General features: G+C 41.5%; 3 protein-coding genes across 3 annotated transcripts in view; 2 read left to right on the top strand and 1 right to left on the bottom strand.

Moving 5' to 3' along the window:
• The window catches only part of LOC121394826 (zinc finger protein 239-like), a 601,589-nt gene that overhangs the window by 164,181 nt on the left and 419,846 nt on the right, over positions 1–17,562 (bottom strand). The gene's annotated exons all lie outside the window — the stretch shown is intronic.
• Positions 1,190–5,989, top strand: LOC121394794. The gene is made up of 2 exons (XM_041566832.1): positions 1,190–1,585; positions 1,692–5,989. The coding sequence occupies exon 2, from the start codon at positions 2,624–2,626 to the stop codon at positions 5,987–5,989; it is 3,366 nt and encodes a 1,121-aa protein (XP_041422766.1). The 5' UTR covers positions 1,190–1,585; positions 1,692–2,623.
• LOC121394795 lies at positions 6,207–9,382 on the top strand. Its single transcript, XM_041566847.1, has 2 exons — positions 6,207–9,146; positions 9,253–9,382. The coding sequence occupies exon 1, from the start codon at positions 6,214–6,216 to the stop codon at positions 8,683–8,685; it is 2,472 nt and encodes an 823-aa protein (XP_041422781.1). The 5' UTR covers positions 6,207–6,213; the 3' UTR covers positions 8,686–9,146; positions 9,253–9,382.

Raw genomic sequence — 17,562 nt, 5'->3', positions numbered from 1 at the left:
ACTCCCACAATGTTCTAATATATTGACAAAGTGAAAGTATAGTGTAAATTGCAGTTCAGCAACATCTGGGAGTCAAGGTTAAGAGAGAGAGTTTTTAGTTATGTGTACAAAATCCTTTGTACTGTACACACTGTATATAGTGATTTATATTCTGTTCTATACAAATAGCTCAATAGAAATACAGACAGTCTGCAGGTTACATAGGGGAAGGTTGTGTAGGTGTATGTGACTTACAGGTATATTTAATTATTCAATGCAGTGTAGCCCTTATCTGCTACTGTAAGAAATCTATTCCTGATATTCTTGTGTGTGACGCTACTGGAGTCCTGTGTCTCCGCTACAGGGGGAGCAATTACAGTATAATTAGGGGTGCCTCTATCCAGGGTCACGACAGACTGGGCAGTCTAAAGTTGGCCATAGATGTAAAGATTTTTAAAAGATCCAATTGTTATCGCGAGACCACGATTATCTCGAAATGATCGTTTAAATGTACGATGTGTCCATCAACTAATAAGACCATTTCAGCTGATATTGTCAGTAAAAATGAGGGGAGCTGCCTGCTTGGCCCTGCAGACATAGGTACATTGCACTGGGACCGATAAACAATTTTAAACCTGGCCAATCAATTTTCTGACAGATATCAGCTGAAAAATCGTAAGATTTACGATCGTTCGCTTCCCACTAACCGCACGATAATTTGATGAATTGGTCGGACTTCGCTGAAATCGGTTGTTCACCAAAGAAGAATCGTCACGTCTATTGGGAGCTTTAATCCTCCCTGGGAACTTCCCTGATCTCAAATCACATAAACATACCCCCCAACTGTGCTGTTTTTCGCGGGACAGTTCCGGTTTTGACAGCTCAGCCCCCAGTCCTGGATCGTTACTGAAAAGTCCCGACTTTCTCTTTGATCTCCTGCACTGAACAGCCAGAAAAATATACAAAGTTTCTGACTTAATTGGCTTTTGGCAGAGAGCCCAGAATATGTGGCAGGTGCACTTAGATACTTTGCTAACAATTTAAGATAAGCAAAGAAACAATTGTAACAATTTAAGATAATTCACCTTCATTAGCAAAACTGTAATAGCACATAAAAACCACAGAAATTTGGTATTTAGGGGGTGTGGCCATAAAATGGACATGGATTTGTCCTTCTTTCTAGTTTTCAAATGTTGGGGGTGTAGCTGCCCGCCCAAGCCAATCTAACATTTGAACTGCATAATTCATTGTGACTGTTAATATAAGAGAAGTTTATAGCAACTTAGCGCTAGTTTGCAGTACAGAACAATATATACCTCTATACGCTCTGTTGTATGGCAAGCAGAAAAGTTATTCCTGCTGTTAAAGTTTATTTGTGTGTAAAGTAACAGCCAGCAGCTATAATATAGCCAGCTAAGCACAAGACATTACAGGGTTAATTTGAGTACTCCAGACACCTGACAGTCTAGTCCAATCAGAACCCAGCCTCACTCTGAGATCTTCTAGAATCTAGCCAGACATGCCAGCAGCCATCTTAGAGACAGAATCTTCAGAGAGCATGCCAGAGTAAAGAAACTGCCCTTAAGATTCTATGAGGCGAAAATAGGTGAACTATCTTTGTTTATGTGTACTGATTAATGCTGCTAATGACAATGTTAGTGATTATATGTTAGAATATATACTGAATGCTCCTTTTGTATGTTTGCCCCTAGTTCTACCACATTCTACGCATTCTACGTGTACTTACTGCACTTATATCGCACCAATATTGCTAAAACTCATCATCTTTGTTCCTGATTCCCTATCCTGATGATGTTACCAATAAAGAAAGTTATTTTTGTACCAGTGGTATGTTCTTAAAGTCTTTCAAGGATCCGAGGACAGTTACAGTAGAACTATTACCCTCTGAGGAGGCGAGAAGACGCACCTCATCTGAGCTAGAGCAGAAGCCATATCAAGTGTGCCTCAGAGTGTAATTGCAAGCCCTTAAAGAGACGGTGCGCAAAAAATAAAATAAAAGTTAAACAGCCCTGTAAAGCTAACCTGCCTTTTCTGTGGCAATAGAGTTGACAAAATACCACAGAAGAAGCACAAATAGAGCCCAGTATTGCACCCAAGTAGATGTATGCCTTTCCTGCGGCCTTCAGAGTCAGAGCATTGCCACAGTGAGAGTGCACATATCGACAAACGTGTTACCGCCCAGAGTGAAACAACCACGTGCTGCAATTCACCCAGAGACATCGCACACAAGCAGAGCAACAATCCTGACAGCTGCATCTCTGCAAGGAAAGACACAGACCGTCAGCATCCTGTAAGTAACTGCAAGCAAGCCGAAGTACCTCACCTTGCATCTACTTCTGCAAAGACTGATCCTGAGTGATTCCTAACTTCTATAGAGAGACACTTATTTTGAATCAGCAAGCCAAGTCACTGTATCCTGCTCTTCACATTAAGGTCAGAGTTTCCTGTTTATTCCTTATTGATGGTTATGTGCTGACCTTGGCACATTAAGAGACACTGAATAAAAGGTAATAAGAACTTTGAGAGAATCCAGAGATATTTGCATTATAAGGACTTTATGTGTATTTGAATAAAGTTATTTATTCCTTTGTGTTTAACTGATATTTAACTCTTTCAAGTCAAAATGTCTGTTTATAGTGATTCAATGCCATTGTTAGAGGGTGAAGCATTCAATAGTGAGAGATATTCCCTACAACAGAAGGTATTAGAGTTGAGGGAAACCTTAAAGTCAGAGACAGATCCTGAAGCGCTAGAAAGGATAAATTGTGACATAAAAAAGTACCTGTCTAAGATAGAGAATTTAGAAGCTGAGCTTAGGGAGTCTCAAGCAGTCTCAGAACAGATAAGCAAGTTGAGACAGTCATCTCGTGAGAGGAGACCTACCCCAAAAATGCTAGAATATATGCAACAAGAGGCTGCACAAAGAGAAAGGAAATTCAACCAAATGTACATAAAATGGAAAACGCATACCAATGAAGTTCGCATGAAGCTAAAACAAGAGTGTGCAGAGGATGAATTATCCAACATGATGGATGCTGTAGAGAAGAATGAGTTAGATATGAAGACAATATATTATGAGCTAAGGTCATACACAGCACCCTCCCAGGACATTAAGAGGAAGATCGACACATGCACTGCAATAACAGCAGATTTATTAGGGCTTATGAGAATACGATCAATTGAAACCGACTTTGATGTAGAGACAGAGAGGACAAGGCTACTAGAGCTTTATAAAAGGGATTATGCAAAGTCTGTATATGGATCTACAGTTTCAAGAGTAGCATCTTCTAGCAAACATTCTAGCCACTCATCTAAGTGCACAAGTATCTCAGCCAAAAGAGTAGAAGCATCTGCACAACTTGCCGCTAAAAGAGCTGAGATTGAGATGGAAGCTGTTATCGAAGCACAACGTCAACAATTAAAAAAGTTAAAAAACCAAAGAGACATCGAGGTCATGGAAGCTAAACTTAGAGTATATACTGAAGAGGAAATAAAAGAAAATGGTGATAGATCCAGAGCAGTACTTCACGAGAGAACAGATCCCTGTCCTTCTATCCTCACTGAGGAAAACAAATGGAAATCTAAGTCAGTGTGTAGTGAGAGAACAGATCCCTGTCCTTCTATCCCCACTAGTCATCATAGTGACGAAGGAAATGTTGCAGCTATTGCCCAAGCAATACATGAGACAATGGTTCTTACAAGACTTCCAACTCCTGAACCAACTGTATTCTCAGGAGACCCATTGAAGTTCATAGAGTGGAGTACAAGCTTTGAAGCACTTATTGCACGTCGCTGCCCCAATCCAGCAGACAAGTTGTTCTACCTACAGAAGTATGTTAGTGGAGAAGCAAAGAGGGCTCTTGAAGGTAGCTTCTACAGGAAGGATGAAGAAGCCTACAAACAAGCATGGGAGAAGCTAAATGCACGGTATGGCCATCCCTTTGTAGTACAGCGAGCCTTTAGAGAAAGACTTAACAGTTGGCCAAAGATAGGCTCTAAAGAGTATGTTAGGCTTAGAGAGTATGGTGACTTCCTGCAAGCATGTAACAACGCCATTCCTCACATAAAGGGTTTGCAAGTACTGAATGACTGTGAAGAAAACCAGAAAATGTTACTTAAGCTGCCTGATTGGGTGACCTCAAGATGGAATCGTCATGTAACTAAACAGTTAGACCAAGGCAAGGAGTATCCCAGTTTTGAAGAGTTCTCTTCATTTGTCAATTCAGAAGCACGTATAGCATGCAATCCAGTGTCATCCCTTCACGTTCTGAAACCTTTGGAAGGAAAGCCAACGAGAGAGATAAAACGTGCAAAGGCAACTTCATTTGCAGTCGATACAATGACTAAAGACCATGATAACAATGAGAGTAAGCCTAAGGTCATTGATGTACCGAATAGAGAGAAAGTACAGACAGAGAGTCACACACCTCTTCAATGCATGTTCTGTGGAGAGAATCACTACGTCTACAAATGTCAACAAATGAAGGAAAGGTCTGTAGAGGAGAAGAAAAGATTCATACTGGATAACCAACTCTGTTTTGGTTGCCTAAGAAAGGGACACAGTGCCAAGGACTGTAAAAGAAGAGCCACCTGTGGCATTTGTAAAGGACGTCACCCAACCCCATTACATGAAGATCGCCCAAAAAGGGATAAAGCTTCAACACTCAGTACTCTCATTGAGGGAGAAATCATATCCACACTATCTTGCTGTATGGTTAAAAATGAGAGTAAGAATACGTCAATGATCATCCCAGTGTGTATCTCATCTCCAGGAACAGAAAGCAAGGAGGTACTTGCTTATGCATTACTAGACACACAAAGCAGTAACACATTTATCGATCAAGAAGTCTGTGAGAAATTGCAAGTGGCAATGGAGCCAGTGAAGCTTAAGCTCTCAACGATTATGGGAAAAGACTCATTGGAAGATAGTCAAAGAGTCACAGGACTAAAAGTCAAGGGACTTTGCTCAGATGTCACCATAGATCTACCTCCGGTCTATACAAGAGACTTCATACCCCTTGATCGTGAACACATACCTACCTGTGAAACAGCCCAAAAGTGGAAGCACCTATCAGTCATCTCTCATAAAATACCCCCTCTGAAGGAGTACCATGTGGGGCTTCTGATAGGTTATGACTGTTCTAAAGCACTGATGCCACGACAAATAATAACAGGAGGTGATGATGAACCATATGCCATCAAAACTGATTTAGGATGGAGCATTGTTGGAGGACCACAACAGGCTACAAGCTCAAGACAAGTAACCGGGTTATGTAATCGCATATCTGTCAAGATGTCACTAACCCCAAGTCCTGCTACAGTGATCAAGATTCTTGAGTCCGACTTTGCAGACACCAGCTCAAAAGAAAAGAGCATATCTCAAGAAGATATAACATTCCTACACATCTTGGAAGGAGGCATTCAGCTAAACCAACAAGGCCATCTAGAGATGCCCTTACCTTTCAAAAAACGCCCTGACCTTCCATACAATAAGAATCTTGCCTTAGTACGACTAAGACGTTTAGAGAGGAAGCTGGGAAGAGAGCCAAAGTTCAAAAGCGACTATTTCAAGTTTATGGAAGGCATCATACAAGACGGAGATGCAGAAAGAGCTGACCATCAACCAGACCTGGGGAAGGTTTGGTACATTCCACATCAAGGTGTCTATCACTCGAAGAAACCAGACAAGATAAGAGTGGTGTTTGATTGCTCAGCAAGGTATGATGGTGTTGCATTGAACGATTATCTGTTAACGGGACCAGACCTCACGAATATGCTATCTGGAGTTCTCTGTAGATTTCGGAAATACCCCATTGCTGTCATGTGTGACATTGAAAAGATGTTCCACAGGTTTCATGTGAAAGAGGAAGATAGAGATTTCCTGAGGTTCCTATGGTGGGAGAATGGAAACACTAATACAGAGCCTGTGGAATATCGCATGAAAGTTCATCTGTTTGGAGCAGCATCATCCCCAGGTTGTGCCAATTAAGGTATGAAACACCTTGCCAAACAATACGAAAGAAATTATCCATCTGCAGCAAACTTCATTACAAAAAACTTTTATGTTGACGATGGACTTGTTAGCCTGCAATCTGCTGACTCAGCAATCAAATTAGTGAAAGAAACTCGAGTTGTGCGCAAAGGGAAATCTGCGCCATCACAAGTTCATCTCAAACAACAGAGAAGTGTTGCGAATCTGAACTAGCATCAGCAATGGAAAATGTAGACCTCAACTACGATGATCTTCCAGTCCAGAATGCACTTGGCCTGAGATGGGATGTGGAAAATGATGAGTTCTTCTTTAAGGTCTCTATTGAAGAGAAACCAGCAACAAGACACAATATTCTCTCCACGGTAGCTTCTATTTATGATCCATTGGGATTCTTAGCCCCAGTGATCCTCAGAGGAAAGGGAATACTCCAAGAGCTGTGCAGACAGAAGCTAGGTTGGGATGACTCTATACCAGAAGAACTGAGGCCAAGGTGGGAGAGTTGGATTAAGGATTTACAAGATCTGCAAGGAGTCAGAATACTAAGGTGCTTTGCACCCTATGACTTTGGAAAGTATGAGAGAATCGAACTGCATCACTTCTCAGACGCTAGCAGTTACGGTTATGGCCAATGTTCCTACATCAGGGTGATAAGAGATGAAAAGGTACATTGCTCCCTTGTCATGGCCAAGACCAGAGTTGCACCTACCAATGTTCTCACAATACCAAGACTGGAACTAGCAGCTGCTGTAGTTTCTGCTTCAGTGAGCAAGTTCCTGAGAGACGAATTAGAGTTCAAGGTAGATGAAGAGTACTTTTGGACAGACTCACAGGTGGTTCTAGGCTACATAAATAATGAAGCTCGAAGATTTCATGTCTTTGTGGCGAACAGAGTTCAAAGAATTAGAGAAATTACTGATCCAGACCGGTGGTACTACATTGAGTCAGAAAGGAATCCAGCTGATCATGCTTCAAGAGGTCTTAAAGTTTCAGAAATGAAGGACTCAAATTGGTTTACAGGCCCAAAGTTACTATGGGAAAGGGAAATAGTACCCAACAAAGATTGCCTAGAACTATCCATGTGCGATCCTGAAGTGAAGGTCATTCAAGCCTTAAAAACAATAACCAAGTGCCAGGACGATATGCTCGAAAGACTATCACGATTCTCCAAGTGGACTACAGTAGTAAATGTAGTTGCTCGAATTCAGCGTCTGGCAAGTCGAACTAGGAAGATTGAACCCTTGAACGTTGAAGAAAGAATGAAAGCTGAGGACACAGTTATAAAACTCATTCATCAGAGATTTTACAAAGAGGAATTAAAGATGCTCAGTCAAGAACCTGGAAGGCTTCCCAACAACCACCCTTTGCATCAACTTAATCTTATCCTACAGGATGGTATAATAAGAGTAGGAGGAAGATTGGAAAATGCACCTTTACCTTTCAGAGTGAAGCATCCAGTGATTCTTCCCAAGGATTCTACCCTTACAAGCCTGATAATTGATCATCATCACACAAGGTCCTCACATCAAGGCAGAGGTCTAACCTTGAGCTACTTGAGAGATGGCGGTTACTGGATTGTGAATGGCAGTAAAACTGTAGCTAAACACATAAAACAGTGTATACTGTGTCGGAAGACTCGAAGACCGACAGAAGACCAAAGAATGGCAAATTTACCCATTGATCGTGTAGAACCATCGCCTCCCTTCTCTTATTGTGGCATGGATTGTTTTGGTCCATTCTACACCAAGCAAGATCGTAAGGAGCACAAAAGATATGGTCTACTTTTCACGTGTCTAAGCTCCAGAGCAATCCACATAGAGATGTTGGAGAATATGTCAACTGATGTGTTCATCAATGCCCTTCGATGCTTCATAGCCATTAGAGGCACCGTAAGAAAAATCAGATCTGACCAAGGTTCTAACTTCGTTGGAGCTAAGAATGAGTTGAGAAAAGCTTTAGAAGAAGTAGATAAAGAAAGGATAGCCATGTTTCTGGCAGAGAGACAATGTGACTTTTGTATGAATGTTCCAGATGCAAGCCATACAGGAGGCGTTTGGGAGCGTCAGATAAGAACTGTAAGGAATGTTCTGAGTTCAGTACTGAAGCAGAGTGCTGGAAGAATAGACGATGCTTCTCTGAGAACTGTATTTTATGAAGCTATGTCCATTGTGAACAGTCGTCCACTGACAGTTGATAATATCAATGACCCAACAAGTTTAGATCCCCTGACTCCAAATCATCTGCTTCACCTAAAGTCCACTCCCATACAGCCACCACCCGGCAAGTTCCTTGAGGAAGATTTGTATGCCAGAAAGAGATGGCGGCGTGTGCAATATTTGACCGAACAGTTTTGGAACAGATGGAGGAAGGAGTACCTAGCTAATCTCACTCTCAGACAAAAATGGCATACTCCTAGGAGAAATATTCAAATAAATGACATAGTGATCGTCAAAGAAGAGGATATACCCAGAAATCGATGGAGAATCGCTAAAGTTCTTGAAGTCCAGAAAGACAATGATGGATTGGTGAGAAGAGTGAAATTACAGATGGGAGATTCCAAATTAAGTAAGAAAGGAGAACGTCTCACCACTCCACTCATTCTAGAACGTCCTATCCAAAAATTGGTTGTTCTTATCGAGAATAATAAAGAACATTCTCAAATGCATAACAAGAAGGAAGAAGTAAAATCCCCTTAATTTATGCAACCCAACTTAAAAATGAATGCATAAATTAAAGGTAATTTGGTGGGAGTGTAGCTGCCCGCCCAAGCCAATCTAACATTTGAACTGCATAATTCATTGTGACTGCTAATATAAGAGAAGTTTATAGCAACTTAGCGCTAGTTTGCAGTACAGAACAATATATACCTCTATATGCTCTGTTGTATGGCAAGCAGAAAAGTTATTCCTGCTTTTAAAGTTTATTTGTGTGTAAAGTAACAGCCAGCAGCTATAATATAGCCAGCTAAGCACAAGACATTACAGGGTTAATTTGAGTACTCCAGACACCTGACAGTCTAGTCCAATCAGAACCCAGCCTCACTCTGAGATCTTCTAGAATCTAGCCAGACATGCCAGCAGCCATCTTAGAGACAGAATCTTCAGAGAGCATGCCAGAGTAAAGAAACTGCCCTTAAGATTCTATGAGGCGAAAATAGGTGAACTATCTTTGTTTATGTGTACTGATTAATGCTGCTAATGACAATGTTAGTGATTATATGTTAGAATATATACTGAATGCTCATTTTGTATGTTTGTCCCTAGTTCTACCACATTCTACACATTCTACGTGTACTTACTGCACTTATATCGCACCAATATTGCTAAAACTCATCATCTTTGTTCCTGATTCCCTATCCTGATGATGTTACCAATAAAGAAAGTTATTTTTGTACCAGTGGTATGTTCTTAAAGTCTTTCAAGGATCCGAGGACAGTTACAGGGGGGTACAGGCCTGGATTTGCAAAAAAAAGGCCAACAAGGCCTAGGGTGGCAGGATTTTAGGGGGGCGGCATGCTGCCCAACCCCACCCACATTGGTTCAGAAACACTGGGGATGCGCTGGAGGTACAATCATTTTTTAAATTTCCTGTGCGTCATTAATTTCCCCATTGCTCCTGTCCAGATGATGAAAATTTGCACAAATAAAGGGGAGGGGACAGGGGAGATGAATGGCAACAGGTCTAGGGGTGTCCACTATGTAAATCCAGCCCTGGGGGGTATGCATACACACAGAGGAAATGTTGATGGATCTATTTGCAGGATGCTGTACCTTTAAATAACAGTGATGGATGAAGCCTGTCAGTCAGGAGTAAATTCATACAATAAGGCAGATGGTTTATCTCTGAGCTGTTGAGGGGAGTCCCTAATTATGTGGCAGTTTCTTCAGAGACTCCCTTTGGATTTCTTTGCCCTGAGAGGAGCACCTTTTGTTTTTCAGAGCCCTGACAAGGACCCCCCTTTCCTTCTACACCCTAAATAGATAGAGCTTTTATATCACTGGTATTTACCATAAAATATTTAGCACAGCCCCTGACTCCAGAAGGCGACCAGCATTGTCAGGAATAGCACCCACCCTACACATCATCTCTTTACCCTCCTGCCATCCTGTAAAAGATACCGCAGTATTCCCGCGCTGACTTCCACAATGTGAAACAGTCTATTTCCACATCAGGTATCTCAACTCCCAAGGACTGAACTGAATATATTCATAAGGGACTGAAATGTCCACTTTGCCCAGCATGACCGTCTACTAGAGTTGTTGTATAGCACCGGGGGGTCATTTTGTTTCTACTATGTACTGTATTTACTGTATATGGCTCAAATGACAATAAAATCCAGTTGACTTGACTTGAAAATGACCAAAGAGAAGTATGTAGGAGAGCTTGAGAGTAGCCCAGTGTAATTTTCCAATGTATTTTGTAAGCCCAGCAGTAACACAACAGTAACAAATCCTTCTATAGGTAACAATAGAAAGGCAGTTCCAAAGTCCAACAAAAGTCTATTCACAGTCCCAAGAAAAGCCCACGTAGATAATGGCCAAGAGTAGAGAAGCCGTAGAAGATCTTTCCTCTATCTCTGAAGGCCAACTACACGTCTCTCCTGGTGACTCTCTTTATTCTCCTACTGGCCCAGCCTCCCAGTCAGTCCCCATTGTTCTCATGCAGGTGTGTGAGACGTATTGGAGAGACTGGATTTTGTTCCACTGCTGCTTATTGTTCCTCTGCCTATTGTACTTCTTGATTCCTTGAATATCTCCTGAATCCTTTCAAGTTTTAGAAAGAAATCAAATTAACATCTCCAGTACTTGCCACATGTCCATCACAGGGTTCCTCACTGACTTTCCACACACAGTCATCTCTGGGACCTTGCAGCACCTTGCTCTCACTCTGAGGCTTCTCTCTCCCACCACTTCCTGTGCAGCACTTCCTTCCTGTCAGCTCACAGGGGTAGAGGCTCCTCCCCCTTCCTGCACAGAACAACACAGAGGAAACACAAGTATATATAGGTCCCCTACACTAGTGTCTTGCAGAGCTTCCCTAGTCAGACGTATCACACACACAGAACACACACACACTGATCAATATTAAATGAGAATAATTTATTGTAAGAAAATGAATACATCACAGATTAATTGTGTGACATAATATGAGAGTGACATCAGCTGGGGAACTCTGGGAACAGAGAAGTATCAAAGCCAGACCAATCAGGAAAGGTTCTACACAACACGTCTGCTTGTAGATGAAGTTCTGAAGCCCCTTAACTGAGATCTCTGTTTATACCAGTACAATAATTTATAGCAGAATTTGCCTTTTTTTGATACCAAACAGGTAACACTGGAAGCAGCACTCCATGTTCAATTCATACATGTCCTGTCATGTCACAATTGTGTCACAACTAGTATTTATTCTTCACTGTTCCCGGGGTTCCCCAGCTGATGTCACTCTAAAATGTTGTCACATAATCAATCTGTGATGTATTCATTTTCTTACTAGTCAGCTGGTTGATGAAAACAAAAAAAAGCGCAGATTCTGAACTCATATTTTTCGTCTGTCTACACAAATGAGGAACCAGTTAATGAAGGTTTCCTTCTTGATAGTCCCAATTCTAGTTATACAACTAATGATGCATGGTTCACACATGAGGAAATTCAAAAGAGACTAGAACATGTTAAGATAAACAAAGGTCCAGGGCCAGATGGTATTCATCCCAGGGTACTTAGCGAGCTTAGTTCTGTGATTGCCAAACCTCTTTACTTAATTTTTCAGGATTCATTGAGGTCTGGCATAGTGCCGAGAGACTGGCGAATTGCTAATGTGGTGCCTCAATTCAAAAAAGGATCCCGTTCTCAGCCTCACAACTATAGGCCAGTAAGTCTGACGTCAGTGGTAGGAAAGCTTTTTGAGGGGTTAATAAAGAATAAGATACTGGACTTCGTAGCCAATAACAATACTATGAGTTTGTGCCAGCATGGTTTTATGCGTAATAGATCTTGCCAGACTAACAATTTCTTTTTATGAGAAGGTAAGTAGAGACCTTGATTCTGGGATGGCAGTGGATGTGATTTACTTAGACTTTGCTAAAGCATTTGATACAGTGCCACACAGAAGGTTACTGGTTAAATGAAGGAATGTTGGCCTGGAACATAGTATTTGTACCTGGATAGAGAACTGGCTAAAAGATAGACTACAAAGAGTGGTGGTAAATGGAACATTTTCTAATTGGACCAGTGTTGTTAGTGGAGTACCGCAGGGCTCTGTACTAGGTCCCTTTGCTTTTCAACTTGTTTATTAATGACCTGGAGGTGGGCATTGAAAGTACTGTTTCTATTTTTGCAGATGATACTAAATTGTGCAGAACTATAGGTTCCATGCAGGATGCTGCCACTTTGCACAGTGATTTGTCTAAGTTGGGAAACTGGGCAGCATGTAAGAAGGTGATTGAGTTGGTGTGCATGAAAAAGTGTATATTGTTTATTGTATGTGTAAAGTGAATGTGAGTGCTGTGAAATGTTGAAGTGATTGGAAGTGGTAAAATGTTTGAGACTGTAATGTGTAAAATTCACCACAAGAAGGCAGTGGTGTCATACAAGTGAATATTGAAGGTTTCATGTGGTGACCTGGGGAAAGGCACATGCACTGCAGTGAGAGCAGCACATGATAGAGGAATGTTAACATCACATGCACAATACATGTAATGGGTGTTGGTAGTCAAGAAAAGTAGATAGTAATAGGGCTACAGTAAAGTACTAGGTACTATAGATAGCGAGTGGAACACTAGAATGGGTAGCCAAGACCCCAACGAGGAGTGAGTGGCTTAGGAGCCAAGGCTTTGCCAGTGAGGGCTGGAGTGTTAGGGGGAACACAAACATTCTGAAGGAGGGGCGCAAGAAAATTCCTATCTGGAGTAGGCCAGAGGGGCATAGGACGTATGTTGGACTGGTAGGACCAGAAGGTGGAAAAGTCCTACCCTAAAAGGTCAGTGGTGCACTGCTGTGGTGTCAGCCCGACTGAAGTAGGGAGATGGTAAGTCACCCTGGAAAGGGGTGTTCCTGTGTCTCCAGTGACTCTGTGTGAGGGGTTCACTATACAAGAAGTTGTTGCTCTGCAAGAAAGGGAGTAAGTGACACCCATGGGACTGTGTTTGGATTGTACAAAAGTTAATGGATATCGTGAAGTGTTTCCAATAAAAGTTCTTCATTTTTGATTTACCATTGGTGTAGATTTCTATCTGTCCAGTGAAGGTTGGTTTCCATGGTGACGAAGGAGCATTAACCCTTAACCCCCCTTACAAGCAAACTGGAAAATGAGGTTCAATGTTGATAAATGCAGGTTATGCACTTTGGCAAAAATAATATAAATGCAAGTTATACACTAAATGGCAGTGTGTTGGGAGTTTCCTTAAATGAGAAGGATCTTGGGGTCTTTGTAGATAACAAGTTGTCTAATTCTGGGCAGTGTCATTCTGTGGCTACTAAAGCAAATAAAGTTCTTGTATAAAAAAGGGCATTAACTCAAGGGATGAAACATAATTGTGTCTCTTTATAGGTCCCTGGTGAGGCCTCATCTGGAGTATGGGGGCAGTTTGGACTCCAGTCCTTAAGAGGGATATAAATGAGCTGGAGAGAGTGCAGAGACTAAGTGCAACTAAACTGGTTAGAGGGAGGGAAGAGTTAAATTATGAGGGGAGACTGACAAGGTTGGGGTTGTTTTCTCTGGGGGAAAAAAGGCGCTTGTGAGGGGACATGATTAGACTTTACAAGTACATTAGAGGACATTATAGACAAATAGCAGGGGACCTTTTTACCCATAAAGAGAATCACGTACCAGAGGCCTCCCCTTCAGACTAGAGGAAAAGAAGTTTCATTTAAAGGAACAGAGTAGGGGGTTCATCACAGTGAGGACAGTGAGGTTGGGGAATGCACTGCCGGGTGATGATTCAGTTAATGACTATAAGAGGGACTTGGATGATTTCTTGGACAGACATAATACAAAGGCTATTGTGATACTAAACTTTAGATGTATTGCAGCCTTTACAACTTCTTTGGAAAAATTCAAGATCAGGTTTTGCTTCTTCCTTTTTGGAGAAACAATCTACCCTTACTGATGAAAGTAGTAGACCCTGCTAATGGGAATTCATCTAATTGGTTTGATTTGAAAATTTGGCTTGATTTAAAGTCTCGTGACCAGAGCCACCATCAAGGGGGCACAGGGGGAACAGACATCCCAGGCCTGGGAGAATTTAGGTTTAAAGGGGGGGGCCCGCTGGGCTGCACTTTCCCGGATTAGACGGGCCCCCCTTAAAAGCGTGGATGTTGCCAAAGATCCACAGTTGAAGATCCGAAGTCGAAGACCTGAAGCCGTGAACTGAGCCAAAGACCAGATGCTGCAACTCAAGCCGAAGACCCAAAGCCGCAAATGGAGCTGAAGGCTCAAAACCATGAATGGAGCCAAAGACCAAAAGCTGCAAATGGAGCTGAAGACCCAAAGCTGCAAATGGAGCCGAAGACCCACAGCCTTGAACGGAGCTGAAAACCCAAAGACCTGGAGCTGAGGACAAAGAAGAAGAATCTGAAGGTAAGAAGGTTCCACTGAACACCAATGGGTTTTTTTTAATTAAACCTCTGGCCACCAATGTTTTATTTTAAAACCTTCTATAGCCCTTGGCAACCAATGTTTTTTTAACTTGTAAGGGGACCCTGTCCACCAATGGGTTTTTATTGTTTATGTTTTAGCACCCATGTTTGCATGGCTTTTTTTTTCACGTGGGGCCTGGGGTGGGGCCTTCAGTGGTGGGCGTGGCCCAGGGGGCCCAGAAAAGGTTGTTGTATGTGGCCCTGTGGTTTCTGATGGCAGCCCTGCTCATGACATATATTTGTTTCATGTTTCATGTATATATTTAAGAGTGATTTGTTGGGAGTCCCAAATAAAGAGTTATCAGAAATACAGGCATGCTGAAAATATACTTTATTGAAAATCCTGATTTAATTGCGCATACAGTAGATCTCACTTCTCAAACACATTGGTCTCCAAAGATAAGTGCTCCAGCCATTTATAAATATTAAAAATAATGGATAGCACACCCAATTTGAAAAGCAAAATAAATTTATTACAAAAAGAAGAAAAAAATAATCAAAAATAATATACAAAACATAATTGAAAATAGAAAGGTGAGCCCAACACGTTTCGACCTTAAGGGTCTTCCTCAGGGGCAAAAAATAAAAAAAGGCAAGAGTTAGATTTAAGTGGGGGAACCCCGGGAACAGAGAAGTCTCAAAGCCAGACCAATCAGGAAAGGTTCTACACAATACGTCTGCTTGTAGATGAAGTTCTGAAGCCCCTTAACTGAGATCTCTGTTTATACCAGTACAATAATAACATGATCAGTCATAGCAGAATTTGCCCTTAACGGGATACTGTCATGGGGAAAAAAAAATTTTTTTCAAAATCAATCAGTTAATAGTGCTGCTCCAGCAGAATTCTGCACTGAAATCCATTTCTCAAAAGAGCAAACTGATTTTTTATATTCAATTTTGAAATCTGACATGGGGCTAGACATATTGTCAATTTCCCAGCTGTCCCCAGTCATGTGACTTGTGCTCTGATAAACTTCAGTCACTCTTTACTGCTGTACTGCAAGTTGGACTGATATCACCCCCTCCCTTTTCCCCCCAGCAGCCAAACAAAAGGACAATGGGAAGGTAACCAGATAGCAGCTCCCTAACACAAGATAGCAGCTGCCTGGTAGATCTAAGAACAGCACTCAATAGTAAAATCCATGTCCCACTGAGACACATTCAGTTACATTGAGAAGGAAAAACAGCAGCCTGCCAGAAAGCATTTCTTTCCTAAAGTGCAGGCACAAGTCACATGACAAGGGGCAGCTGGGAAATTGACAATATGTCTAGCCCCATGTCAGATTTCAAAATTGAATATAAAAAATTTTTTTTGCTCTTTTGAGAAATGGATTTCAGTGCAGAATTCTGCTGGAGCAGCGCTATTAACTAATGTGTTTTGAAAAAAAACATGTTTTCGGATGACAGGATCCCTTTAACAAAATAATGGCCATACGCCTGGAAATGTGACCATGAGTCTTTCTTCTTCATGACAAACATGTTTGTACTGTCTCTCGGTTCCCTTTCCTTCTTCCTCACCTTCACATTTCCCAAACAATTTTTATAAAGTTCTACATGAGAAACAAGTTTATTAGTTAATAACCTCAGCTCCAGCTATTCTTAATAATATGTTAAATATTCTGGCAATCATAGTGCAGCACCAGCTGAGTGTAGATGAGCAGTACAGTAGGGTTTAGATCATCTTAAGCAATTTTAGGCAAATAAAAAACAATGCAATCCACATGGCAACACAGAAACCAGTACAGGCTGCTTATTCTGATTATTAATCAGGTTTTTTGCTAGGGTACCTGACTTACTGCAGTTTGATCATTTACTATGATCCCTAAATTCAGTCTCCCAACAGCACCAAGAACTCACTGAGCATGTGCAGGATCCCCAGCACTCACAAGATGACAAGACAAGCTCCCAAGATGGAGATCTCCTGTGGGTTATTGTAAAGGTCTGGAACATTCAATGTTATAGAACTTCTGACTTCTGGGCTGGTACAGTAAGTACAGTATGTTTATATTTATGATCAGTAGTGATGGGCAAATTAATTTGCCAGGCATGGATTCTCAGTGAATTTCCGAATAAATTAGTGAAACTGTAGCAAAAATCCGCCGCAGCAAAGAAAAATTTTGTCAAAATTGTTGCGCACATAAAAATAGTCGAGCGTCAAAATTATTCGGACGGCCATTGACTTTAATGCATTTGGACAAAATAGTCGCGTGTATAAAAATTTACGCAAGTGGCAAAAAATTTTGTAAGTCACAATTATTTTGACGCAAATTGACTTCAATTCGTTACGCGAATTTTTGCCATTTTGGGAATGTTTTCACTTTTTGCCGAGATTCGCCCATCACTAATGATCAGTATAGAAAATACAGCATTTGTAGCTATATTCTTTTTCAGGCTTTAACGAATAATTCTCACCCAGGAATTACCCCTCCCTACCCAGAATGCAGCATGAAGGGGCTCAGTGAATGTGACAGTGAAGGTGTGTAAGTGTCTGATTGGCTCACTCAGCTCATAAAAGGACAGACGTCCAACCTCATAGTCCAACCAGATACTGATTCTCCTACAGGAAGGGATGTGGGGTAAAAGTGTCCATTTATTGTCATGTGTCACTGAATATATTCCATTATTCCCTCTGTACAAACTCCAGGACTTGTTATTATTCCCAATACAGGACTGATCCCCTCTCCTCTCTATTCTGGGATAGGCCACCCCTACCCTCCAGCTTCCTGATTCACTGACCTCCACTTCCCAGTAATGTCGCCCTGAGGGGAAACTCCTGCTGCTTAAAGACTGAGTATAATCCTGAAATCTCTCTGGGGATTGTGGGTAATGTAGTTTTGTTAGTGAGAAGGAAGCAGATTTCCTGTCCCCTGATACAGATACATTATTATGAGCCGTGTTTATATCCAGTAACAGGTCTGTAGCCTCCTGCCCATAGATCAG

Source organism: Xenopus laevis, chromosome 6L (genome assembly GCF_017654675.1).
Source record: "Xenopus laevis strain J_2021 chromosome 6L, Xenopus_laevis_v10.1, whole genome shotgun sequence".
In the NCBI taxonomy this organism is placed as follows: domain Eukaryota; kingdom Metazoa; phylum Chordata; class Amphibia; order Anura; family Pipidae; genus Xenopus; species Xenopus laevis.
This window is presented reverse-complemented; position numbering and strand designations above follow the sequence as displayed.